This window comes from Heptranchias perlo, chromosome 4, assembly GCF_035084215.1.
Source record: "Heptranchias perlo isolate sHepPer1 chromosome 4, sHepPer1.hap1, whole genome shotgun sequence".
Lineage (NCBI taxonomy): Eukaryota > Metazoa > Chordata > Chondrichthyes > Hexanchiformes > Hexanchidae > Heptranchias > Heptranchias perlo.
The window spans coordinates 79,684,424-79,711,056 of NC_090328.1; the positions used below are offsets into that span (position 1 = coordinate 79,684,424).

Here is a 26,633-nt window from a genome sequence, read left to right on the forward strand (position 1 = left end):
AGCAGGACAAATCCAATCCGGCCAATTATCGCCCCATCAATCTACTCTCAATCATCAGCAAAGTGATGGAAGGTGTCGTCGACAGTGCTATCAAGCGACACTTACTCACCAATAACCTGCTCACCGATGCTCAGTTTGGATTCCGCCAGGACCACTCGGCTCCAGACCTCATTACAGCCTTGGTCCAAACATGGACAAAAGAGCTGAATTCCAGAGGTGAGGTGAGAATGACTGCCCTTGACATCAAGGCAACATTTGACCGAGTGTGGCACCAAGGAGCCCTCGTAAAATTGAAGTCAATGGGAATCAGGGGGAAAACTCTCCAGTGGCTGGAGTCATACTTAGCACAAAGGAAGATGGTAGTGGTTGTTGGTGGCCAATCATCTCAGCCCCAGGACATTGCTGCAGGAGTTCCTCAGGGCAGTGTCCTAGTCCCAACCATCTTCAGCTGCTTCATTAATGACCTTCCCTCCATCATAAGGTCAAAAATGGGGATGTTCGCTGATGATTGCACAGTTTTCAGTTCCATTCGCAACCCCTCAGATAATGAAGCAGTCCGAGCCCGCATGCAGCAAGACCTGGACAACATCCAGGCTTGGGCTCATAAGTGGCAAGTAACATTCGTGCCAGACAAGTGCCAGGCAATGACCATCTCCAACAAGAGAGAGAGTCTAACCACCTCCCCTTGACATTCAACGGCATTACCATCGCCAAATCCCCCACCATCAACATCCTGGGGCTCACCATTGACCAGAAACTTAACTGGACCAGCCATATAAATACTGTGGCTACAAGAGCAGGTCAGAGGCTGGGTATTCTGCAGCGAGTGACTCACCTCCTGACTCCCCAAAGCCTTTCCACCATCTACAAGACACAAGTCAGGAGTGTGATGGAATACACTCCACTTGCCTGGATGAGTGCAGCTCCAACAACACTCAAGAAGCTCGACACCATCCAGGACAAAGCAGCCCACTTGATCGGCACCCCATCCACCACCCTAAACGTTCACTCCCTTCACCACCGGCGCACAGTGGCTGCAGTGTGTACCATCTACAGGATGCACTGCAGCAACTCGCCAAGGCTTCTTCGACATACAGTTTTGGTCTCCATACTTAAGAAAAGACATACTTGCTCTCGAGACAGTACAAAGAAGGTTCACTCGGTTAATCCCGGGGATGAGGGGGTGGACATATGAAGAGAGGTTGAGTAGATTGGGACTCTACTCATTGGAGTTCAGAAGAATGAGAGGCGATCTTATTGAAACATATAAGATTGTGAAGGGGCTTGATCGGGTGGATGCGGTAAGCATGTTCCCAAGGATGGGTGAAACTAGAACTAGGGGGCATAATCTTAGAATAAGGGGCTGCTCTTTCAAAACTGAGATGAGGAGAAACTTCTTCACTCAGAGGGTAGTAGGTCTGTGGAATTTGCTGCCCCAGGAAGCTACATCATTGAATAAATTTAAAACAGAAATAGACAGTTTCCTAGAAGTAAAGGGAATTAGGGGTTACGGGGAGTGGGCAGGAAATTGGACATGAATTTAGATTTGAGGTTAGGATCAGATCAGCCATGATCTTATTGAGTGGTGGAGCAGGCTCGAGGGGCCGATTGGCCTACTCCTGCTCCTATTTCTTATGTTCTTATGTTCTTATGACAGCACCTCCCAAACCCGCGATCTCTACCACCTAGAAGGACAAGAGCAGCAGGTACATGGGAACTACACCACCCGCACGTTCCCCTCCAAGTCACTCACCATCCCGACTTGGAAATATATCGCCGTTCCTTCATCGTCGCTGGGTCAAAATCCTGGAACTCCCTTCCTAACAGCAATGTGGGAGAATCTTCACCACACGAACTGCAGCGGTTCAAGAAGGCGGCTAACCACCACCTTCTCAAGAGCAATTAGGGATGGGCAACAAATGCCGGCCTCGCCAGCGACGCCCACATCCCATGAACAAATAAAAAAAAGCCAATTTGTGCATAGCAAGGTCCCACAACCAGCAATGGGACAAATGACTAATTGATCTGTTTTGGTGGTGTTGGTTGAGGGATAAGTGTTGGATAAGAAAACTTTCCTCCTCTTCTGCAAATAGTGCCATGAAATCCCGTACATCCGCCTGACCAGGGAGTGGGGCCCCAGTTTAACATGTCATTCAAAACACAGCACATTTGGCAATGTACCACTTCTTCAGTACTGCACTGAAGCGTCAGCCTGAAGCCGTAGAGTGAGGTTTTAATCTACAATGTTCTAATTCAGAGGTGAGAATTCTACCATTGAGCCAAACTGACACCTATCCTTCTGTTAGATTATAACAACTGTTGCTTCAATAATGAGATCTAAAATAGTATTCAGTTAGTTTGAGCCTGCAGCTAGGATGCAGTTTGATGCAGCATAAGAAGGGTAATCTGAAATTGGAAGAGGACAAAAATACACAATTAATTACAAAACATAAGCAAAATAGTGGTTCTAATGAAAACTAGAACCTTTGCTTTGAAGAAGGCATAGAACTCTGCAGTTCACGGAGTCCAATCCTTGTGCTTAACCAGTGGGTCAAAGTCTGGAGACTGCTTTGCTCACTGGTAGGTTTTTGCCATTTTCATCATTGAATTTAGGGGTGTGTGGAGTATGGTGACAGCAACCAGCTTACTGGTCTTTCAGAGAGCCAGAGACTGAGACGTCAGAGTAGAAGTTTCTTTGCTGAAGTTAGGATGGGATCTGAAGGCTGAGGCCGTTTCAGTTTTTAATTGGCAATCAGCTCATGTGTCCTAGTGTAAATGAACCTCATGAATAAATAATACCTAAAGTTAAAATTCCTATTATATTTAACAGCTGCTCCTTGTTGCAATATAAAAGGAATAAGTAAAATTTTTAGAATATAAAAATATATTTAGAAATAACTTTGATCCGAGGTTATATATGATGCATAGGTAAGATATGTTTTAATGTGTATCATCGCCACGAGGTCTCTAATTAAGTAGTATTTATTTTAAAAATGTTAGTGAGCCATTAAAAGCCCAGTTTCAAAGCATAGCAAGTTATATGTAATTTTTGACATGTCTTTAGATCCACCAAATACACAGCAATGAAACATTTTAATTTTATGTTTACGTGGATAAAGTCGTCTCAGGTTATTCCCATATTTTCGTTCTACTGCACATTCAGAATCCTCGGACTGCACAGGGTATCTAATTGAATAAAATAATATATAACTTGCCATTCGACCTAAACCGTCAGTATTTCTCTTTGTATGCATTCAGACTCATAGCTGAAAATCAACTGGTTACAAATTATGCAGTGTTAACTCCGTTGTACATGGAGTACTCCTTGGTTGTACTTTTAATGTGTCAGCGTTGGTTGATACAGGTCTGTTGTTGACTTGGGTTTCTATGGATTTGAAAATTACCCCGGAAATACTGTTTCATTGGCAGTCGTTAACAGTGTGTAGGTAGCATAGCAACTGCACTTAGACAATGTGAAAGTCTACAATTACATTGAATTGGCGTCAGAATAAATCGTGGTGATATCTGGAGTAGATACATTGGCAATCTTAACTGTCGACTGGAAGCAGTAAACATAGGGGTTTTCGGTCGTTATGTATAAGGATTAGCGGTGACATATCTGGGATAAACTTCTGCGCAGCGCATCGTATCTACCTGCAAATTATTGGTGATCTGAGGTATGCAGTCCGATACTCGTTAAATGAGTTACAGATATGTGTGTGTATATATATATATATATCACTGTTTAAACAGCAAAATGAATTTGATTTGAACTGTTTGCAGCAGGCAACATAAAATGGCCCTGGCAAGTGGTCACTGGATTAAGAAAGAAGTCAGAGGAGACCCTCCATGTCCCAGGTAATCATGATGTGGAGATGCCGGTGATGGACTGGGGTTGACAATTGTAAACAATTTTACAACACCAAGTTATAGTCCAGTTATAGTCTGTAAACACCATGTATTATTCAATATGTATAAATGCGTAGGCTTCAAGGAGATCTTGAAACATTTACCTGAGGAAGGAGAAAATCTCCGAAAGCTTGTGAATTTAAAATAAAATTGCTGGACTATAACTTGGTGTTGTAAAATTGTTTACAATTGTCCCAGGTAAAGTGCACAAAATTAAAATGAGCAGTTTTGGATGCAGACACTTATCTAACAAAACCAAAGAAGCATAATGTTTATTAGATTTCTGTTTGTTTTTCAGTTTTAGATTTAAAAAATGTTATTTTTAAATTGAATGTTTTATGTACGTGCGTGTATTTACATTTCAACATTTACATAGTATACTATTAACCAACTATATTATCACTCCGCCACTACGGGTACTAACTCCGTATTACGAATAACCAGTCCTGGAAATCACAGGATACTTATACACGAGATACACCGTTTGGTTTATTTAATTCATACATCTAGAAAGACATTGAATTCCACCCCCCCCCCCCCATTACCTGTTTTGAACATAAATTCCCAGCACAGTTTTGGCCTTGTGCTAGCAGGTATTCTAATAGGCGGTGCCCAAATCTGACCAGCATTTAAAGGCAAATAGATACATATGCACATTTTTTCAGCCTTTATAAAGTCTCCGAATAAATTTTAAATACTTTTCAGCCTTTGCCAAGGTTTGGTAGAGGCAGGAGGAAGAAGTGTCAAGCAAAAATTAAGTGAAAGGAAACCCAACGTGATGGTATGGAATACAGTGTATGGCTAAGTGAAAACGTGGGGCAGCACCAGGCTCCCTATTGATGGCGGGAAAGTTGGTGTGCTGCTACATGAGGTAGATGTGAGAAGGGTTGCCCTGTTTGATTTTCAGGGCACCCTACCCAGATGACAGCAATGCACTTTGCCTACCAGGAGGTGGTGGCCAGGCTTAGCTATTTGTACAGTGCATGGGTGCTATCTACGACATCCTGTACTCTTGGAAATCGTGGCACCCGGGAAACATTCTGTGCCCTGTTGAGCTGTGACTCCTTTCCACAGAGAAACTGGTGAATATGTTGCTTCTTGCAAACAAGGTGTCTGTCACTTGCTTGATTCATCAGAGGGGACGAGGAAAGAAACAGGCTATGAAGTGATGAGAAATTAAAAACACTGTTGTAGGAGGGGCAAGTGATATCAGAAAAATAATTGTGCAAACCAGAAAAAAGAACAATGGTCATCATTGTGAAAAATGGGGTCATGTGAATGTTCAAAGCATTCAAAACAAAATTGGAGAGGTAGAAGCATTACTAACTGGAGGGATATGATGTACAATAATAGTTATAACAGAGACATGGCTTAGGTTTGGACGGGACTGTGTAGTTAATATTCCTGGTTTAAAATTTTTTAGGAGAGATAAGGAGAAAAAAAGGGTTGCGGTGGCAGTGTTGGTGAAGGATCCTATCATAGTGCTAGAACATAAAGATGTCCTGGGGTTGCATTAAGACGGAAACCATATGGATTGAGTTAAGAAATAGGAAAGGAAATGGTGCAATTCTTGGTGTGCATTACAGGCCACCAAACAGTGGAGATGGGCTAGAGACAAGATCTGCAGACAATTCAGAGATATATGTAAGAAAACAGGCCAAAAATATTGGATGACTTCATCTATTCCGAAATAAACTGGAATAAGGGTAATGCATGTGATCAAAATGGGGAACTTTTTTTTTAGCTTATACTCCGGACTGCTTTCTAGATCAATGTTTTTCTAGTCCAGCGAGTAATAAAGCAATTGGGAACTGGTGACCACAACAGTTAGGTTCAATGACTAGAAAAGGACTGCAAACAGTCATAGATAAGAGTGCTGGACTGGAAAAAACACACAGTTCAGTAACATAAAAAGTGATCTGGCCCAAATTAACTGGGCATAAAAGTTAGCAAACAGGACAACAGATTAGGAGTAGAAAATCTTCAAATGTGAGTACAAAATGAATATATTCAAATAAGGGAAGAAAGGGGTGCATCGATAAATAGAGAAATTAAAACTAAACTGATACTTAAAAGGGAGGCATAGCATAAGGGAAGTTAGGGCTAACAACACTAAATATAATTACGAGGAATATGTAAAGTGTGGTAGGACATGAACAGGGAGATTAGGTCTCTCGGAAATTCCCACCGTGCCATTCCACTCTGCGTGGAGGGGTTTCCTAAGCGGGCTACTCATGCACACTCTCCATTTCCTCGCCCTCTTCTTCCGTCCGAACACGCCTTGGCGTGTCATCTTGCAAAGCGGAGACAGGGGTCCCCAATGGAGGGCTGTCTACCTGGGACTCTTCCCCTGCACTATTGGCGATCCCCACAAACTGGCTGTTAAGCCACTCCATGAACTCCCAGGCCGTCTGTACCCTTTGCGGCCTAGATGAGTACGTTTTCCATGTGTACATAGTGTGAGAGAGGTTTCAGCCCCACTTCCGTTATTTGAAGGGGCTGCTCCTCAATTTTTGGCTGCACTTCAGTAGCACGCTCCTGATCTTTGACTACCTGGTGCAGAGGGAGGCAGGCAAGTTGGCGGATCTCCTCGTGGGTCTGCTCCTGGGCCTGGCTAAGGTTTCCATCCATAAATCCAGGTTGGACATGGCCCCTGGTGGTGGTCGGTCTGGCTGCCTGCCTCTCTTCCACGGTGTGGTCCACACCTGGGTGGCCCTGGAGAGGGAGCACGTGGTGCCAGTGGTACGCTTGAGGCCTTCCGTGACTGGTGGGCACTGCAGGGACTGGAGTGCATGCTTGGAGATAATATTATGATTTAATTTGATAAGTTTCCTTTGTCCTTTTTTTTAATGATTTGGGTGTTTATTGTTTGTGTTCCTCTAAAAAAGAGGGCGCATTTGTTAAGTTTATTTGAGTCAGTTTCACTGGGGCAAGTCAGTGTCTCCTAATGGGTTAAATTAAAAGAGAGACAGGGAGATTAGAAGGGCTGAAAGGAAATATGAAGAAAAGAATAGCAGATATATTAAAAAAAAAGTAAGGGCTTTTATAAGCAAATAAAAAGTAAAATAATAGTTAAGGACAGGGTAGGACCATTCTGGTTGAAGAAAAAAGTCTATTTGTGAAGGAGGAAGGTATCGCGAAGATATTAAATATTTTGCGTCAGTTTTTACAAACAGTGGTGGAAGTGAGAACATGGGTATACTAGAGGAGAATATGAAACAATTAATACAGCTAATTGTACAAAGAGAATTGATTCTGAAAAAATTACTGGAATTTAAGGTGGGTAAATCACCAGGCCTTAATTGCATTGCCCCATGACTGTTGAAAGAACTGAGAGGAGATAGCAGAAGCCCTGGCGACAATTTTTCATTTCTCTTTAATTGTGAAAACTGTGCCCAGGTACTGGAGAGTAGCCAATGTAACACCTCATTCAAGGAGAGAGAAAGAAATAAAGGATAAACTTGGTAACTATATAACCAGTTAATCCAACGTTAGTTGTGGGCAAACTCTTAGAATCCATAATTCAAGATAAAATTAGTGACCATTTAGAAATGCATGGGATAATCAAGCAGAGTCAGCAAAGGTTTTTTTTGAAGTAGTGGCCAATGGATTACATAAAGGGAATGCTGTAAATATATATGGGAGTCTATTTTGGTATGGAGCACATATTGGGCCAGAAGCCCCATTGATATTGGGTCTTGGTTAAAATCACCCCTAGCATTTCCAATGTTTCGATTGTTCTAGTGATGCTTTGTAGAATAAGCCAGAGTGAGCTGGCAGAATAATTGGTTTGTTGCATGTTGCAGACTATTGCAGCATGAAACATGCTAGAGAAGAACTGCAGCAAGGCAAACCCCAGCAATGGCATGAGGGGGAAACAGATGCTCCTGCTGCACTCCAGCTAGCACCCAAATGACAGGTACAATGGGCACTGATCAGTTTTTTTCCACTTGAAACTTGCACATGATTCTTCCTGCAAACAGAAAGACAAAATGTGGTACATACATTTTAACCAAAATTGCCCAGCATTTGTGGGGCACAAAACTAAATGCTTTTTTCCCCCATATGTAGATGAATTTTACATGAAAATGTATTAATGTAAGAACGCATGTATCCAATATGTTTAATGTGATGTTCTGCTGTTTCCTTGTGCTTCGTAAACTAGTATTCCATCTTTTTCTTCATATAATACTCGTAAGTGATCCCCTTAGGAAGGAGTAATTGTGGAGGATTCTTGAGAAGTCTCTTGAGGATCTATGTGATTCCTCTGGTTGGCTATTTTTATGTGACACAGAATGAGATAGTCCCGTTTGTGCCTGGAATAGCCTGCCTGGCTGTTGGGCCTAAATGTTTTGGGATACTTCTCATGTTATTTGCTCAGAGGTAGGGATTGACACTGACAGGGAGAAATCTACTTCTTTTTGTATGCCACCGGAGACCATTACATTTGAATGCTTGAGTGTCATCTGTGGAGTGTTACTTAGAAGTGCTCTAACTTTGTTCACCACTCGTGCGCCTGAGGCCTGCGTTGCAGATATGATGTGTTGTGCTGCTCGTGGGCAGTCTGCAGAGCAGTCAACCCTTGCTGCATGATAATGAACAACTGGGCAGTAGAAGCCATAAATCTCTCCAGACCTGTTTATATCATCTCGTGCAATAAGGAAAGTGACTTACTCACCAATTCGTGGTTGTGAAGGAATTTTCAACTGGGTCTGGATGAACAGAATTTCCATATGCCCCAAACATGGCCCAAGACTTCCTATATCAGGATGTGTACAGGTCAACCAGGGGCGGAAGTGAGACCCAGCAGGGTTTCCAAGCCTGTGCCAATGCTGCAATCAAACATTTTGATCAGCCTTCTTATAAAGGGGACCAATCAGTGGGGTGGGCAGCAGCGCCTCCCCAACCCCTCAAGGCCATTCATTGTTGCTCCCACCTGTAGCCAACAACTAAGATGGTCAGGAACAGAGGTCAGCAGCATACACACCGCAGCACTAATGCCGGCAGAGCGAGTCCAGTAATTTTTGGGCATTGTGTGTAATCTCTTCTTCAGAAAGACAGCAAAAATCTCTCCCAATAAACATCATAAAAGCCATTTTTAAATTGTTACAATATGGAAAATTCTTTTAAAAATAAAGAATATAGAGATTTCACATTTTTGTTGTTTTACACTAGATATTCTTGGGACCACCCCTGTTGCAAAACTCTACCACGGAGCTTCTGATTAGCTTCGTACAATTGTCAGCCTCAGACTGACTGCTGACTAGGATAAAGTCAGCCTCAAACATACTATTCAAAATCCATTTAGAATATATTGAAACAAAGGACATTACAAACTATATTTCTCTCAATTACAATAGAGGAACAGCCATTCACAGACTATTAATTACAACGGCTGTTTGAATTGAATGAAATGGCTTGACTCATTGATCTGTGGCAGATGCTTTAAATGAATAGTTGGATGGGTCCCCATCCAATTACAATGGCAAAAGTCTAACCATGCATACCAAGTTTTTCCTGAATTGTACATGTCTCTTCCACATCCTGAGGTCTGAATATCACCAGATTGTAATGTATATTCTATTCAGACTGAATAATCAACAGACATTATCTAACTTTAGCCCTATCTGTCCTGTGGCCAGCAAGAAATAAATAACCCATCATGGTTTGTCACACATGGTCACAGGTCCATCTCATAGCATGCTCTGCTTTGTTGCATAAAAACAAATATTTTTATTCAGCCAATAGTAAATAAGAAGATGTAAGTTTATCTGAGTATGTGCTTTGACAAAGGAATAAAAATTAAATATATGCATGTTTTTTGAGCTGCTTATTGGAGGTCTGTGTATCGATACATATATTTATCACTTACTGGTTGATATTTGTGGCATTGCACATGGCGTGTCAAGACCAAATGTAGTCTTCGGATGAAGCAATGTTAGAGAGTGGGGAATAATTGTACCATGACATGTAGACGTAACTAAGTCCCCATTTTAAAGTCACACATTCTGTCTTTATTTTTATATAATGCTATGATTTTGTATTATTATTTATAGTTAAATAGCAAAACTAGCAGCAGTTTGGGAAGCAGAGGACTGGAGTTGGTTGGGGCATAGGGGCTGGATTTTGCTGCTCCTGCCAGAGGCGGGTTGGTGCTTGACTTCCACCCCGCCATAACCCTGATGCAATTCGAGCTGTTTAATATTGCAGACCAGCCTCCCAGCAGGATCTCTGCCACCAAGAGGGAGCCCATCGCTGCTAGGGCAGGAAAATGTCTGCGATGCTGCAGCGGGACAGCCATTTAAAAGGGCTAGAAGAGACCCAAAGATAGACGTTCTATTGATCCACCGCGAATCAGAACTCTATTTAAAACTGGCTGTCTAATTAGAAATAAAAATGAAAAAAATGCATTTATTGTGGATTTTGCACAGTAGAGACTATTGATGTTCAAAGACATAGACAAATGCACATCTTTGAATTCATTATTACTATTAAGTAGTTTATTTTAATACCACAATTAGATTGTAAATGTCTGAGTTTAAAATTAAAATGCTTTACTGTAGTTTCCATTGCTGCTGTATACCTCATGGTGAAACTGTTTTAAGTATCACTGTATTGTTATTGTGAGCTTTACAATTGTTCTCAGGCAATCATAACTCTTCCTTAGCCTCACTTGCAATATAATTTTCTTTGTTACTTAGCTTTCATCAAATTGAGGGAAATCAGTTCATGGGAATGTCACCCAATATTGCCATCAATGGGGCCGCCAGAGCAGGTGCAGAATGAAGCTCTCTGCACCACACATCTGTCTTAACCCTAACTCAATTCAGCTTCAACTTCAGATGAAGACCATCCTCCTCTGCAGATTGTGTCAGTGTGAACCTTCTGTTTCCCACAACAGCCATCATCTGATGCCTATTATTTGCAGCACCGGGCTTGCATTTGCAGCCTCTATGGACAAGGTTGGGACTATCCAAAATCATTGGAGAAAGGAGGCTTTCTCTTCATCAGTCGGATCTGGATTTGATGCCAGATCCACGAGGCAAAAGAAATTTTGGATAATTTTCCAAATACATGCTGTTGGTGGTGAATCTCACGGTTAGGGAATAGAGGTTCTTACTTATAAGTTTATATGTAACTCCTCAAGATAATATGGTTCAATGGCATTTTATTGGCTTGCATAGGAATTAAGCATACAATGATATCTATTATTAATAATAATTATACATGTTATTAATTTCCTGTATGAAAATGTATGCTTTATTATGAATCAAGCAAAGCGATATGATCGTAGGTATTCTCATACACATACTTGAGATTACACTTAGGATAAAACGACTTACTGGAGAATTCACCACATTACAGGTTTCAAGCTCAATGGGTTAACGGCTGATCAGGCCTTGTCGAAATCTGAAGAATCTGTTCTAACACCCCTCTTTATATTTTTTCTCCATTGTGTATTCATATGTTATCAAAGGATTACCTCATCCTGTTATTCACTTAATGAATTTCAGTTTTAACAAGAAGGCCTCACTTACATCTTATCAAGGGTTTATTTATCTTGACTGAATTGTCATTCAATTCATTCAACCGGAGACAGATACAGAGGCCCAATACTTTAGTTATCATTTGACCATATTCCTCAGCAATGTTCTTGGAGGAGTTGGCCATCCTAGTTACAATTTCTTGAATGGATCATACCATTAACCTGTCAACTATCTCACAGCTGCAGAACTTATGGCAGTTGATGCAGCTACCTAACAAAGAAAGTCTGTTTTTGCCTCTGCTGAACTCTTATCAGCTACATGTCCCTGTCCTTACTTTTCATTTCACCAGAAATGAAACTGAAACTGACATCTCCAGCCTTTTAACAGAAACTTACTTAACAAGCAAAAGCTAAAAGTTAATATAAAGAATTAACCCTTTCCTTACATCACCTCAAGCAGTGCATATTGGGAAGTTACAGGTCACTGTCCATGATTTTCCATTCATTTCCCAATATGCACCTCCAGTGGGGGAGGTTCCTACTGGCAGGGCAAACACAGAAAATAGGCCCTAGTGAGCAAACCCACTGAGGCACCCAGTTCTATCCTCTACCTTCATTCTAATTTGAGTATCTTTCTTGTGAAGGTGTCCTTTAAAATTACCTTTTGTTGTTTGTAGACATGGCCATGCACTAGCAGTCGCTGGAAACATAGCATTCATATTTGGAGGCTGTTCTACTGTTTGTATGAAAGTGAGTAATCCTGTGTGGAGTTACTTTCATTTTTATTCATTATATTTCAGGATATTGTAGATTTATAATATTTTTGTCATGATAATGTCTATGCGATCCTGACTTCAGAAATTCAATTATTACACTAGTATATAGCCTGCTGACACAAGGGCTTTAACAGTTTATACATCATTTTCATTTCATCAGAACAGCAGCATTATCAGGCAAAATCTGTTTGAAGTTAAGGTGTTGGAAAATAATTATTTATTGAAAGTTTATGGGGAAAAGAAATTTCAATGTCCTGACTTACCGTGCAATAGGCTAGAATAATACTCCCGTTATACTGAAAAAAGTGAAAATGCCCATTTATAGTGAAAATCTGTGGCAACCTTCACTGTTTGTCCCATTAAAACATTGGAGTGTGACTCATAGATCAGTGGAAATCTTCCTCCAGCTATAAAGTTCATAATCTAATTCTAGATGCTGACTGAACCTTTAGTAATCATGTATATTAGAGATATGCTTCCCATGAAAAGAGTTCTGTAAAATGCGTTTCTTCCTGTGGTGCCAAATTCCCATTTATACATGAAGGCAGATTAGCTGGGAGGTGACCAAAAGCTTGTTCAAAGAGGTGGGCTTTAAGGAAGATTCAAAAAGAAGAGAGGGAGGTGGAGGCATTTAAGGAGGGGAATTCCAGAGTGTGGGAACTAGGCAGCTAAAGGCTCAGCTGTCAGTGGAGGGACAGAAGGAGGGGGATGCACAAGAGGCCAGAATGAGAGGACCAGAGAGTTTGATGGCAGGGGGTGGAGGTTGTAACGTTGGAGGAGATTACAAAGATAGGGAGCGGCAAGGCTATTAAGGGATTTAAACACAAGGATGAAAATTTTAAATAAGGCGGTGGAAGACCAGGAGCCATTGGAGGTCAGTAAGGACAGGGGTGAAGAGCAGGCAGGATTTAGTGCGGTATAGAATAAAGGCAGCGATGTTTTGGATGAGGGGAAGTTTACGGAGGGTGGAGGATGAGAGGCCAGCCATGTGAGCATTAGAATAGTTGAGTTTGGAGGTGACAAAGGCATGGATGAGGGCTTACATGGAAATAGATAGAAGTTACAATATGGAAACAGGCATTGGGCCCAACCAATGCATGTTTACCCTCCATGCTAGCAAATCGTTCCAATCACAAACACCCACTCTGTTCCTATAACCCTTCAACTCTTTTTCATTCATCCACCTATCCAATCTGATCTTGAATGTTAACATAGTTTCTGCTTCAATCACTAAGCCTGGAAGTGAATTCCACAGCCTCGCAGATCTGTGTGCAAAAAAATTTCCCCTGCCCTCTGTTCTAAATCTCTTATATTTAATCTTGTATCTTTTGCCACTCATTCTTGATCCCTCAACCTCTGGAAACAGTCTGCTCCTATCTACCCTGTCCCATCCTTTCAAATTTTAAACACTTCTGTCATATTGTCCCATAATCTGCATTGTTCTAACAAAAAAGCCCCAAATTTACAAGCCTTTCTTTGTATTTGTAACTCTTCATACCAGGCAGCATCCTTGTGTTGTACCGTCACTAAAGCCGCAATATGCTTCCTATAATGTGGAGCCCAATACTGCACACAGTACTCTAACTGAGGTCCTATTAAGGTTTTATATAGGCTCAACATTACCACTAGACATTTATATTCTGTACCTCGTGATAAAATCGAGAATTCCATTAGCTTTTTTTATGGCCTTATCAACCTGAGGCACTGTCTTTAATGTCCTGTGAACCTATACCCCCAAATCCTTCTGCTCTACTACAGCATCAAGCCTACTTCATTCCTGCACCATGTGGGAACTCCAGGACACTTCAGGTGACCATGTGTGCAGGAAGTGCCTCAGGTTGCTCGAGCTCGAGCTCAGAGTTTCTGAGCTTGAGGAGTGGTTGGAATCACTGTATGGCATACGGGAGACTAAGAATTTCCTGGAATGTAGGTTCCAGGAGCTGGTCACCCCGCAGCTACAGAGTGCTCAGGACAGTAAGTCAGTGGTCATCCTACAGGGTAGGAAGAGGCAGGCAGTGTAGGAATCCTCCTGGAGTGTGTCACTCACTAACCGGTTTTCAGTATTGAATACCACTGAGGGTGACAACACCTCGAAGGAGTGCAGTCTGAAGCATGGCATCGTGGGGCAAAGGACTTCATGGGGGCACAGCGAAGTGTAGGAATGCAGTGGTTATAAGGGATTCAGTAGTCAGTGGGACAGATAGGCATTTCTGCAATCAAAGGGGAACAGCTAGAAGTCATGGTCCACGTGGGAACCAATGACATAGGAAGGAAAAGGGTTGAAGTCCTACAGTCAGAGTTTCAGGAGCTAGGGAGGAAGTTAAAAAGCAGGACCTCCAACGTAGTAATCTTTGGATTACTCCCAGTGCCCCATGCTAGTGAGCACAGGAGTAGTAGGATAAGACAGGTTAATGTGTGGTTGGAGAAATGGTGCAGGAGGAAGGATTTCAGATTCCTGGGACACTGGGACCAGTTCTCGGGCATGAGGGATCCATTCAAAATGGACGGGTTGTACCTTAAAAGTGCTGTGATCAATGTCCTCGTGGGGAGGTTAACTAGTGCTGTGGGGGAGGGTTTAAACTAATTTGGCAGGGGGATTGGCACCAGGATGAAACAAGGTGCACAGAGGACTGGGAAAGACAAATAGCACTAGAGAAAAGAATTGTTCAGCAATAGGAGGGATCAGACATGGGGCAAATGCGCGGCAGTCTAAGATGAATTCGGAGTTCATATGCGTAATTGCATGTAGCATGGTAAATAAGGTTGGTGAGCTGCAGGCACAAGTCCCCACATGGGGCTATGATATTGTGGCAATACAGAGAGCTGGCTCAAAAAAAAGGGAGGATTGGGAACCTAATATTCCTCGCTACAAGGTATTCAGGAAGGAAAGGTGGGGGTGGCAGTATTGATCAAAGAAACTATTAGAGATGGAAAGGGATGATGTAGTTGAGGAGTCAAAGACAGAATCTATTTGGTTAGAATTAAGGAAAAATAGAGGAGCTATTATGCTACTGGGTGTACACTATAGGCCACTGAATAGTGGGAAGGAAATAAAGGAGCAAATTTGCAGGCAAATTACAAAAAGATGCAAGAACTATAGAGTAGTGATAATGGGGGACTTCAATTATCCCACTATAGACTGGGACAGTAACAGTATAAAGGACAAAGAGGGGGAGGAATTCTTGAAATGTGTACAAGAGAACTTTCTTGATTAGTGTGTTTCCAGCCCAATGAAGAAGGAAACCTTGCTGGATCTAGTTCTGGGGAATGAAGTTAGGCAAGTGGAGCATGTTCCAGTGGGGGAGCATTTGGGGAACAGTGATCATAATATTGTTAGGTTTATAATCGTTATGGAAAAGGACAAGGAACAATCAAGCGTAAAAATACTTAACTAGAGGAGGGCTAATTTCAGTGAGTTAAAAAGAGATTTTGCCCTGGTGGATTGGAATCAAAAATTGTTAGGCAAAGCAGTAATTGAACAACGGGAGGCCTTCAAGGAGGAGATGGTTCGGGTACAGAGTAGACACATTCCCCTGAGGGGGAAAGGAAGGGCATCCAAAGCTAGAGCTCCCTGGATGACTAAAGTTAGAGATTAAAATGAAGCAGAAAAAGGACAAATGTAAGGTTCATAATACAGTAGAGAACCATGTTGAATACAGGAAGTATAGAGGCGATCTAAAAAATGAAGTAAGAGGGGCAAAGAGAGACTATAAGAATAGATTAACAGCTAACATAAAAGGGAACCCAAAAGTCTTTTATAAACATATAGATAGTAAAAGGGTAATCACAGTAAGGATGAGGCCAATTAGGGACAAAAAAATAGATCTTGTGGAGGAACAGGGCATGGCTGAGGTATTAAATGAATACTTAGAATCAGGCTTCAAAAGAAGTGGATGCTGCCAATGTTACAGTAAAGGAGGAGGTAGTAGCGATATTGGAGAGGATAAAAATTGATAGAGGACGTACTTAAAAGATTGGCAGTACTCAAAGTAGGAAAGTCACGCGGTCCAGATGGGATGCATCCTAGCTTATTGAGGGAAGTAAGGGTGGAAATTGGGGAGGGTCTGGCCACAATCATCCAATCCTCCTTAGATATGGGAGTGGTACCAGAGGACTGGAAGATTGCAAATGTTGCACCCCTGTTCAAAAAAGGGGAGAGGGATAAATCCAGCAATTACAGACCAGTTGATGGTGGGGAAACTTAGACACAATAATCTGGGACAAAATAAATTGGCACTTGGAAAAGTATGGGCTAATGAAAGTCAGCACTGATTTGTTAAAGGAATATCAGGTTTGACTAACTTCATTGAGTTCCTTGATGAAGTAACGGAGAGGGCTGATGAGAGTAGTGTGGTTGATGTTGTGTAAATGAACTTTCAAAAGGCATTTGATGAAGTACCACATAATAGAATTGTTAGCAAAATTAAAGCCCACGGGATTAAAGGGACATTGGCAGCATGGATACATAATTGGCTAGGGGACAGAAAGCAGAGAGTAGTGGTGAACTCAGACTAGAGGGAAGTAAACAGTGGTGTTCCACGGGGGTTAGTATTAGGACCACTGCTCTTTTTGATCTATATTAATGACCTGGACTTGGGTATACATAGGAACAGGTGTAGGCCATTCAGCCCCTCATGCCTGCTCCGCCATTTGATAAGATCATGGCTGATCTGTAATCTAAGTCCATATACCTGTCTTTGGTCCATATCCCTTAATACCTTTGGTTGCCAAAAACCTATCTATCTCAGATTTAAATTTAGCAATTGAGCTAGTATCAATTGCCGTTTGCAGAAGAGTGTTCCAAACTTCTACCACCCTTTGTGTGTAGAAATGTTTTCTAATCTCACTCCTGAAAGGTCTGGCTCTAATTTTTAGACTGTGCCCCCTACTCCTAGAATCCCCAACCAGCGGAAATAGTTTCTCTCTATCCACCCTATCTGTTCCCCTTAATATCTTATAAACTTCGATCAGATCACCCCTTAACCTTCTAAACTCTAGAGAATACAACCCCAATTTGTGTAATCTCTCCTCGTAACTTAACCCTTGAAGTCCGGGTATCATTCTAGTAAACCTACGCTACACTCCCTCCAAGGCCAATATGTCCTTCCGAAGGTGCGGTGCCCAGAACTGCTCACAGTACTCCGGGTGCGGTCTAACCAGGGTTTTGTATAGCTGCAGCGTAACTTCTGCCCCCTTGTACTCCAGTCCTTTAGATATAAAGGCCAGCATTCCATTAGCCGCCTTGATGATTTTCTGCACCTGTTCATGACACTTCAATGATCTATGTACCTGAACCCCCAAGTCCCTTTGGACATCCACTGTTTTTAACTTTTTACCATTTAGAAAGTACCCTGCTCTATCCTTTTTTGATCCAAAGTGGATGACCTCACATTTGTCTACACTGAATTCCATTTGCCACAGTTTTGCCCATTCACCTAATCTATCAATATCCCTTTGTAATTTTATGTTTTCATCTACACTGCTTACAATGCCACCAATCTTTGTGTCATCGGCAAACTTAGATATGAGACTTTCTATGCCTTCATCTAAGTCGTTAATAAATATTGTGAATAATTGAGGCCCCAAGACAGATCCCTGCCGGACTCCACTAGTCACATCCTGCCAACGTGAATACTTACCCATTATCCCTACTCTCTGTCGCCTTTCGCTCAGCCAATTTCCTAACCAAGTCCGTACTTTTCCCTCGATTCCATGGGCTTCTAACTTAGCTAACAGTCTCTTATGTGGGACCTTATCAAATGCCTTCTGGAAGTCCATATAAATAACATCCATTGACATTCCCCTGTCCACCACTTTAGTCACCTCTTCAAAAAATTCAATCAGGTTTGTCAGGCACGACCTACCTTTCACAAATCCATGCTGGCTCTCCCTGATTAACTGAAAATTCTCGAGGTGCTCAGTCACCCTATCCTTAATTATAGACTCCAGCAATTTCCCCACAACAGATGTTAGGCTAACTGGTCTCTAATTCCTTGGTTTCCCTCTCTCTCCTTTCTTAAAAAGCGGAGTGACATGTGCAATTTTCCAATCTAGAGGGACAGTTCCTGAATCTAGAGAACTTTGAAAGATTATAGTTAGGGCATCTGCAATGTGCTCACCTACTTCCTTTAAAACCCTGGGATGGAAACCATCTGGTCCTGGGGATTTGTCACTCTTTGGTGCTATTATTTTCTTCATTACTGTTGCTTTACTTATGTTAATTTTATCGAGTCCCTGTCCCCGATTCAATATTAGTTTTCTTGGGATTTCCGGCATGCTATCCCCTTTTTCTACTGTAAGTACTGAACCAAAGTAATTATTCAACATGTCTGCCATTTCCCCATTGTCAATGACAATATCCCCACTTTCAGTTTTTAAGGGGCCAACACTGCTCCTGACCACCCTCTTTTTCCTAATATAACTATAAAAGTTCTTTGTATTGGTTTTGATATCCCTTGCAAGTTTCTTTTCATACTCTCTTTTTGTAGCTCTTACTATCTGTCTTGTGACCCTTTGTTGATCTTTGTATCTTTCCCATTCGCCAGGATCTGTGCCATTTTTTTTGCCTATTTGTATGCCCTTTCCTTACGTCTTATACTGTCCCTTACCTCTTTTTAGTTGTCCATGGCTGTTTTTTTGGCAAGTAGAGTTCTTGCCCCTCAGGGGTATAAACCGGTTCTGTATCTCGTTAAATGTTTCTTTAAACATTTCCCACTGATCATCAGTCGTTTTACCCATTAACAGATTTGCCCAGTTTACTGTGGACAGTCTCTGTCTCATCCCTTTGAAGTCGGCCTTACCCAAGTCTAGAATCATAGCAGCTGACTCACTTTTTTCCCTTTCAAACACTACATTGAACTTGATCATGTTATGATCGCTATTGGATAGATGTTCACACAGTTAAGCTGTTAACTAAATTTGGTTCATTACTCATTACTAAATCTAGCATGGCTTGCCCCCTTGTTGCCTCTAGGACATACTGCTGTAGAAAACTATCCCGAACACACTCAAGAAATACACTCCCTTTCTGACAGTTGCTAGTCTGCTTTCCCCAATCCATGTGAAGGTTAAAGTCCCCCATTAAGACCACTATACTATATACAAGATATAATTTCAAAGTTTGCAGATGACACGAAACTCGGAAAGATAGTAAACAATGTGGAGGATAGTAACAGACTTCAGGAGGACATAGACAGACTGGTGAAATGGGCAGACACATGACTGATGAAATTTAATGCAGAGAAGCATGAAGTGATACATTTTGGTAGGAAGAATGAGGAGCGGCATTATAAACTAAATGGTACAATGTTAAAGGGAGTGCAGGAACAGAGAGACCCGGGGGTGTATGTACACAAATCTTTGAAGGTGACAGGACAAGTTGAGAAGGCTGTTAAAAAAGCATATGGGATCCTTGGCTTTATTAATAGAGGCAGAGAGGACAAAATTAAGGAAGTTATGCTAAACCTTTATAAAACACTGGTTAGGCCTCAGATAGAGTATTGTGTTCAATTCTGGGCACCACATTTTAGGAAGGATGTCAAGGCCTTAGAGAGGGTGCAGAAGAGATTTACTAGAATGGTGCCAGGGATGAGGGACTTCAGTTATGTGGAGAGACTGAAAACGCATGGGTTGCTCTCCTTAGAGCAGAGAAGGTTAAGAGGAGATTTGATCAAGGTGTTCAAAATCATGAATAGTTTTGAAAGAGTAAATAAGGAGAAACTGTTTCCTGTGGTAAATGGGTCGGCAACTAGAGGACACGGATTTAAGGTGATTGGCAAAAGAGCCAGAGGCAACATGAGGAAACATTTTTTTACATAGCGAGTTTTTATGATCTGGAGTGCAATTCCTTAAAGGGTAGTGGAAGCAGATTCAATAGTAACTTTCAAAAGGAATTGGATCAATACTTGGAAGGGAATAAAATTACATGGCTATGGGGAAAGAGCAGGGGAGTGGGACTAATTGGATAGCTCTTTTAAAAAGCCAGCACAGGCACAATGGGCTGAATGGCCTCCTTCTGTGCTGTATGATCTTCCATGCATCATCTCTCACTTACTGACATTGAATTCCATTTTTTGTCCATTCCCCCATCTTATAAATAGCCCTTTGCAGCCTCCTTCTAAAGAATTAACTATACCCCCTATTTTGGTATCATCTGCAAATTTCAATATCACTTTCTTCAGGCTTATATCCAAATCATTGATATACACAGTGAACAGAAGTGGCCCCAGAACTGAACCCTGTGGGACACCACTACTCATTTCCAACCACTCTGAAAAACTACCTTAACTCCTACATTCTGTTTTATCCCTTCTAACTAATTTTTAATGCAGTTTGCTACTCTCCCCCCAAGTCTATACTCCTTAATCATCTCTAGTAATCTCCTGTGTGGTACCTTGCCAAAGGTTTTCCTGTAGTCCATGTACACTGCATCCATTGCATTTTCCCATCTACCATATCTTCTCAAAGAATTCTGAAGTTTGTCAAGCACGATTGTCCCCTTTGAAGCCAGTGCTAGCCACTCCTATTTTCTAGTTATCTAGCTATATGGGCCTAGAAATTCATTGATGCTGTGTCTATTTTACAGCATCCATTATGGCGGGCGGCATGCATATGTACATTCCGTGCGGGAAGTGCACCGCATGACATATTGGTAATGGTTGACGTATAGGCGTTCAAGGCCAGCGCCTGAAACAGGTATTAATAAGCTCTTTGCATATATCTTGGGTCTACCCGTTCGGGTGCAGGGATCGTTCCCTGTGCTCCGTTCGCTCTGGTAGGCCGCCGCTATGCAATTTCACCTCCATGACATTTTTATCCTTAATTAAGGACTCTAAAATCTTCCTGACCACAGGTGTTAAACTCAGTGGCCTGTAATTATCTGGATGAGCTCTGCCTCACTTTTAAAAAAAATTGGTGATATATTGGTCACTCTCTAGTCCTCTGGCACACATCCAAACTCAATAGAAGCCTGAAATGTAATAGTACCTCAGCAATTTTCCTCCCTCAGGATCCTAAGATGTATCCTGCAGGCCCTGGCACTTTGTCTTCCTTTAGCCTAATCACTTATCTAACATTTTCCTTTTATCCATCATAATATCACTCAACCACTTCAGAATTCACCACCTATCCAATATTATTATCTTTAGCAAAGTACTTTTTATTTTGATCATTATCTACAAATTGACAATCTTCTCTGCTCAGGGGTCCTATTTCGCTTTTAACGATTCTCTTTTTACTGATATACTTTACTATTGCTTTTGATGTTTTTTGCAATCTTTCCCTCATACTCCCTCTTTGCATCACTTATCCTGCTCTTAACCTCTTTTCTTATTTTTGCATATTCTCCTTTTAGTATTTTACTTATTATTCTTATAGTCCTCACAGGCTCTCTTCTTAATTGTATTTGGTTTCTAATCTCTTTATTTATTCATGGCATCCTAAAACTGCTAGTAGTTTCCTTCTATTTAATGCTTATTCTGTACCATTACAATCAGGACAGAAACAGAATCCATATGGATTGAAATAAAAGATAAGAGATCGATCACACTAATAGAGGTATACTACAGACCACCTAATAGTGGAAAGGAGGTGGAGGAAGAAATAAGTAAGCAAATATGTGAAATGAGTAAAGGACATAGAATAATAATCATGGGAGATTTTAACTATCCCCCAAACTGGCAAGAAGAGGTAGGTAAAGTGGAACAGAGAATGGAGTTTTTAAAATGTGTGCAGGACTCCTTTCTTACCCAGTATGTAAAAAGCCCAACAAGAGAGGAAGAATGCTGGATCTGGTAATGAGAAATGAACCAGAATAGATAAGAGAAGTAAGCGTAGGTGAACATCTAGATAATAATGACCACAACATAATAAGGTTTAAGATAAAGATTGAGAAGGACATAAGTAAGACAAAGACCAAGCTAATAAATTGGGGAAAAAAAGCTGATTTTCAGGTGATAAGAATGGGACTAGGGAAAATAAACTGGAAACATTTACTGATAAACAAAGAAATTAACAACAGTGGAAAACATTTAAAACGGTGATTAATAGAGTCCAGGAGAAATATATCCCACTAAAAAGCAAGAACAAGCTAGCCAGTAATGATACACCATGGATGAATAAAGAAATAAGGGCAAAATTGAAATTAAAGAGAAAGGCATACACTAAGTACATAGACAACAAAGGAAAGGATGACAAAAGGGAATACGAAAAGGCTGGGAAAGAAGTTTATAAAAACATTTAGGAAGACAAAGCGAATCTAAAAAAATTAAATTATCAAGGAATATAAAAAGAAATAGTAAAACATTCTACAGACACATAAATAGGAAAAGAAAAATCAGGATAGGGCCACTAACGTGATAATCTCACAGGTAATGACAGCGAAATGGCAGAAATATTAAATAATTACTTTACCTTAGTATTTACCAGGGAGACTAACATGATGGGCATGACATCAGAAGAAGAGGTCAAAAAAGATATAAAGACATTTAAAATAGAAAGGCGGGAGATAATTGATAAACTGATCAAACTTAGAGAGGAGAAAACCCCTGGTCCGGATGGATTTCATCCACGCATATTAAAAGACGTTAAAGAGATAGCAGAGGCATTATTACATATATATAAAAATTCTTAGAAAACTGAATAGTGCCAGAGGATTGGTGGACAGCTAATATTATTCCTATATTTAAAAAAAGGAGATAGAACCAGTACAGGGAACTATAGACCAATTAACTTAACATCGGTGGTAGGAAAGATAATGGAATCCTTACTCAAAGATGTAATAGAAAAACATCTAGAAACCAAAAATATAATAAAGAATAGTCAGCACGGATTTTAAAAGGGAAGGTCATGCTTGACCAACCTTATTGAATTCTTTGAAGAAGTAACAGAAAGGGTAGACAAGGGTAATGCAGTAGATGTAATATATTTGGATTTTCAAAAGGCCTTTGATAAGGTACCGCATAGTAGACTCATGACTAAGGTCAGAGCATGTGGAATCGGGACAAGTAGCAGAATGGATAGCAAGCTGGCTACAAAACAGAAAACAGAGAGTAGGGGGTAAAGGTAGTAATTCAGACTGGCAAAAGGTGGGAAGTGGTGATCCACAAGGATCGGTGCTGGGACCATTGTTGTTCACCATTTACATAAATGATTTGGACTTGGGAATCGGAAGCACAACTTCAAAATTTGCGGATGACACCAAATTGGGGGTGCAGTTAAAACAAAGGAAGAATGCATCAAAATGTAAGAAGACATTAATAAACTTGCAGAATGGGCTTGCAATTGTCAAATGAATTTCAATATAGATAAGTGTGAGGTAGTACATTTTGGTAGGAAGAATAAGGAAACCACATACTTATTGGATAATAAGAGTCTAAATGGGGTAGAAGAGCAGAGGGATGTGGGGGTACAGATGCACAAATCACTAAAAGTAGCAACGCAGGTTAGAAGGCCATAAAAGCAAACCATTCATAGGGGTTCATTTCTAGAGGGACAGAATTGAAAAGCAGAGAAGTTATGTTAAACTTGTATAGAACCTTGGTTAGACCACACTTGGAGAACTAGGAACAGTTCTGGTCTCCATATTATGAAAAGGATATAGAGGCACTGGAGAAGGTGCAAAAAAAGATTTACTAGGATGACACCAAAACTGAGGTCATACTTATCAGGAAAGATTGAACAGGCTGGAGGTCTTTACTATAGAAAAGAGAAGACTGAGGGGTGACCCGATGGAGGTCTTCAAGATAATGAAAGGGTTTGATAGGGTAGACATGGAGAAGATGTTTCCACTTGCAGGGGAGACCAGAACTAGGGGCCACAATTATAAGATAGTCACTAATAAATCCAATAAGGAATTCAGGAGAAACTTCTTTATCCAGAGAGCAGTTGGAATGTGGAACTTGCTACCACATGGAGTAGTTGAGGCGACTAGCATAGATCCATTTAAGGGGAAGCTAGATAAACACTGGCATGGACCTATTGGGCCAAATGGCCTGTTTCTGTGCTGTACATTCTATGTAATCCCACTGTTGTTCTAAAATCCTGTGTGCCAATTTCTCCTTCCACCTCAACTCAGTTAAAATTTGTTCTAATCCAATCTGGTGTTCTAGTTTTTGTACTGACTTTTTCCCTTTCTAGTTGGATCTTAAACCATATCATATTGTGGTCACTACACCCAAGGTGCTCACCTTTAGTTAGCTCATCTACCTAATCTATTTCATTATTCATAACCAGATCCAGCAACACCTCTGCTTTTGTAGGCCTACTGACAAACTGCTTGCAAAAGGAGTCCTCTACACATTTTAGATATTCTATTATAAATAAAAACAGCAAAATTCTGGAAAAGCTCAGCAAGTGAGGCAGCGTCTATGGAGAAAGAAACAGAGTTAACAGGCTCAATTTTGAAATGGTGGCGGATTGCGGGGGGGAGGTGAAGGTGCGCGTGGCAAACCCGAAAAAGAAACTTACCGTTTCCGACGTGATCGCAATGTAATTGATGGTGATTAAAGTTCTTTCCGGGTTTCAAGTCCAGCAGCCAGACTGATTGAAAGAGTGAGATGTCATCCGGTGCTGGAGGGGGAAGATCGGTGGTGGGAGAGGGGGGAAGATCGGTGGGGGGAGAGGGGGGGAAGATCGGTGGGGGGAGAGGGGGGGAAGATCGGTGGGGGGAGAGGGGGGAAGATCGGTGGGGAAGATCGGTGGGGGGGGGGGAAGATCAGTGGGGGGGGGGAAGAGGGGGAAGATCGGGAGGGGGGGAAGGAAGATCGGTGGGGGGGGAAGAGGGGGAAGATCGGGAGGGGGGGGAAAGAGGGGGAAGATCGGGAGGGGGGGGAGAGGGGAAGATCGGTGGGGATACGGGGGGGGAGGGGAAGAGGGGGAGATCAGAGAGGGAGACATCGGACATCGGAGCAGGTTGGAAAGGTAGTTTGATTTTGTGTTTTAACTTTGTGCAATGGTTTTTTATTTCATTTATTTCGTTTCTTTTTGCCTGATCTGAGAGATGAGGTGCTGCTCCTGGAGCTTCCGTTGAGCTTCGTTGGAACAGTATAAGAGGCCGAGGACAGAGATCGGAGTGGGACGGGGAATTAGATGGCAAGTGCTTCCGGCAGGTCAGAGTCATGCTTGCGGACTGAGCAGAGATGTTCAGCAAAGTGATCACCCAATCTCCGTTTGGTCTCCCCAATGTAGAGGAGACCGCATGGTGAGCAGCGAATGCAGTATACTAAATTGAAAAAAGTACAAGTAAATCGCTGTTTCACCTGGAAGGAGTGTTTGGGGCCCTGGACGGTGGGAAGGAAGGAAGGAGGTGAAAGGGTGGGTGTTGCATCTCCTGCGCTCACATGGGAAGGTGCCATGGGGAGGAGGGCAGGTGTTGGAGTTGGTGGAAGTGAGCACAGGATGCGCAGGAGATGCAACGCCTGCCCTTTCACCTCCTCCCTTCCCACCTACCAGGGCCTCAAACACTCCTTCCAGACAAAATTGCGGTTTAACGTTAATCTGAAATAAAAAATGAAAATGCTGAAAACAGTTAGCAGGTCAGTCAGCATCTGTGAAGAGAACAGATATGTTAACACCAGTTGTAATTAGTAATGTCCAATGCAAACCAATAATGTGGATATGTCACTACTGAAATGTCTGAATATAACTCTGGAACAATAATTTTGTGTTTGTTAGAATGAACAGCCCAAATACTTTAGTGACTTCTACATGCTTACAGGTATGTGGCTACGGTGGTGTTCTTTCAACAAATTAGGAGACATAAAACAATGAATGGTCTAATGAAATCTGCTATTCCTTTTATTATGTTTTACTTCTGGGGATTTCTAGTAGCTACAAGACTAGTGCTATAGGATGCAGGTTTGGTCCTCTAATTCCTCACATGGAATGTTCTCGATCTCAGTTGGTTCATTGTGGGTCGGCATTCATTGGAGATCAGGTGCCTCTCCCACAGCAACTGTGTGATATTGGTAGAGGCCTTGCAGCTGGTAATCTACCTGCTATCTCAGGCAGAATGTCAAACCCAGAGAGAGAAAAAGGAAAAGAAATATGAATACCTTACTGAAACATATAAATCATTCATTATTCAAATCTTTCAATCAAAGATTTCTGTATTTTAATATTCAATAAATCATTTTATATTCATGTAATAGCAAACAAAGTGACCTACTGTAAAGAAGATACAAAACTTTCAGCTATCAGGCCCAGATATAAATGCCTGACGATGAAGGTTAAAAAAAAATCCAAGTGAGTAAATATACCACTTGGTGTGATACTGAGCCAACCAGAGCAGGAAGGTTCCAGATTCACCCCCTGCTCTGTATTGTTGGGGTGTTACAAATGGCCACAATGCTCAGTGGACAATGGAGGTGAAAAATCAGCCAGGTTTCCCATAACTGATTGCAATCCAGTGACCATTGTCGGGAACTGTACATGTGTTATGGTGGGGGAGGACTGGATTGGGCCCA

The 26,633-nt window shown here is 41.5% G+C and overlaps 1 protein-coding gene across 1 annotated transcript in view; it reads left to right on the forward strand.

Annotated features, from left to right (window-relative positions):
• The first annotated feature begins 3,553 nt into the window (after nucleotides 1-3,553).
• The window catches only part of zmp:0000001301 (rab9 effector protein with kelch motifs), a 126,156-nt gene continuing 103,076 nt past the window's right edge, over nucleotides 3,554-26,633 (forward strand). The window contains exons 1-4 of the mRNA XM_067982322.1: nucleotides 3,554-3,677; nucleotides 3,784-3,858; nucleotides 12,073-12,157; nucleotides 25,852-25,885. Coding sequence (XP_067838423.1) covers nucleotides 3,797-3,858; nucleotides 12,073-12,157; nucleotides 25,852-25,885 — 181 coding nt within the window. The 5' untranslated portion in view covers nucleotides 3,554-3,677; nucleotides 3,784-3,796. The remainder of the gene's footprint in view (nucleotides 3,678-3,783; nucleotides 3,859-12,072; nucleotides 12,158-25,851; nucleotides 25,886-26,633) is intronic.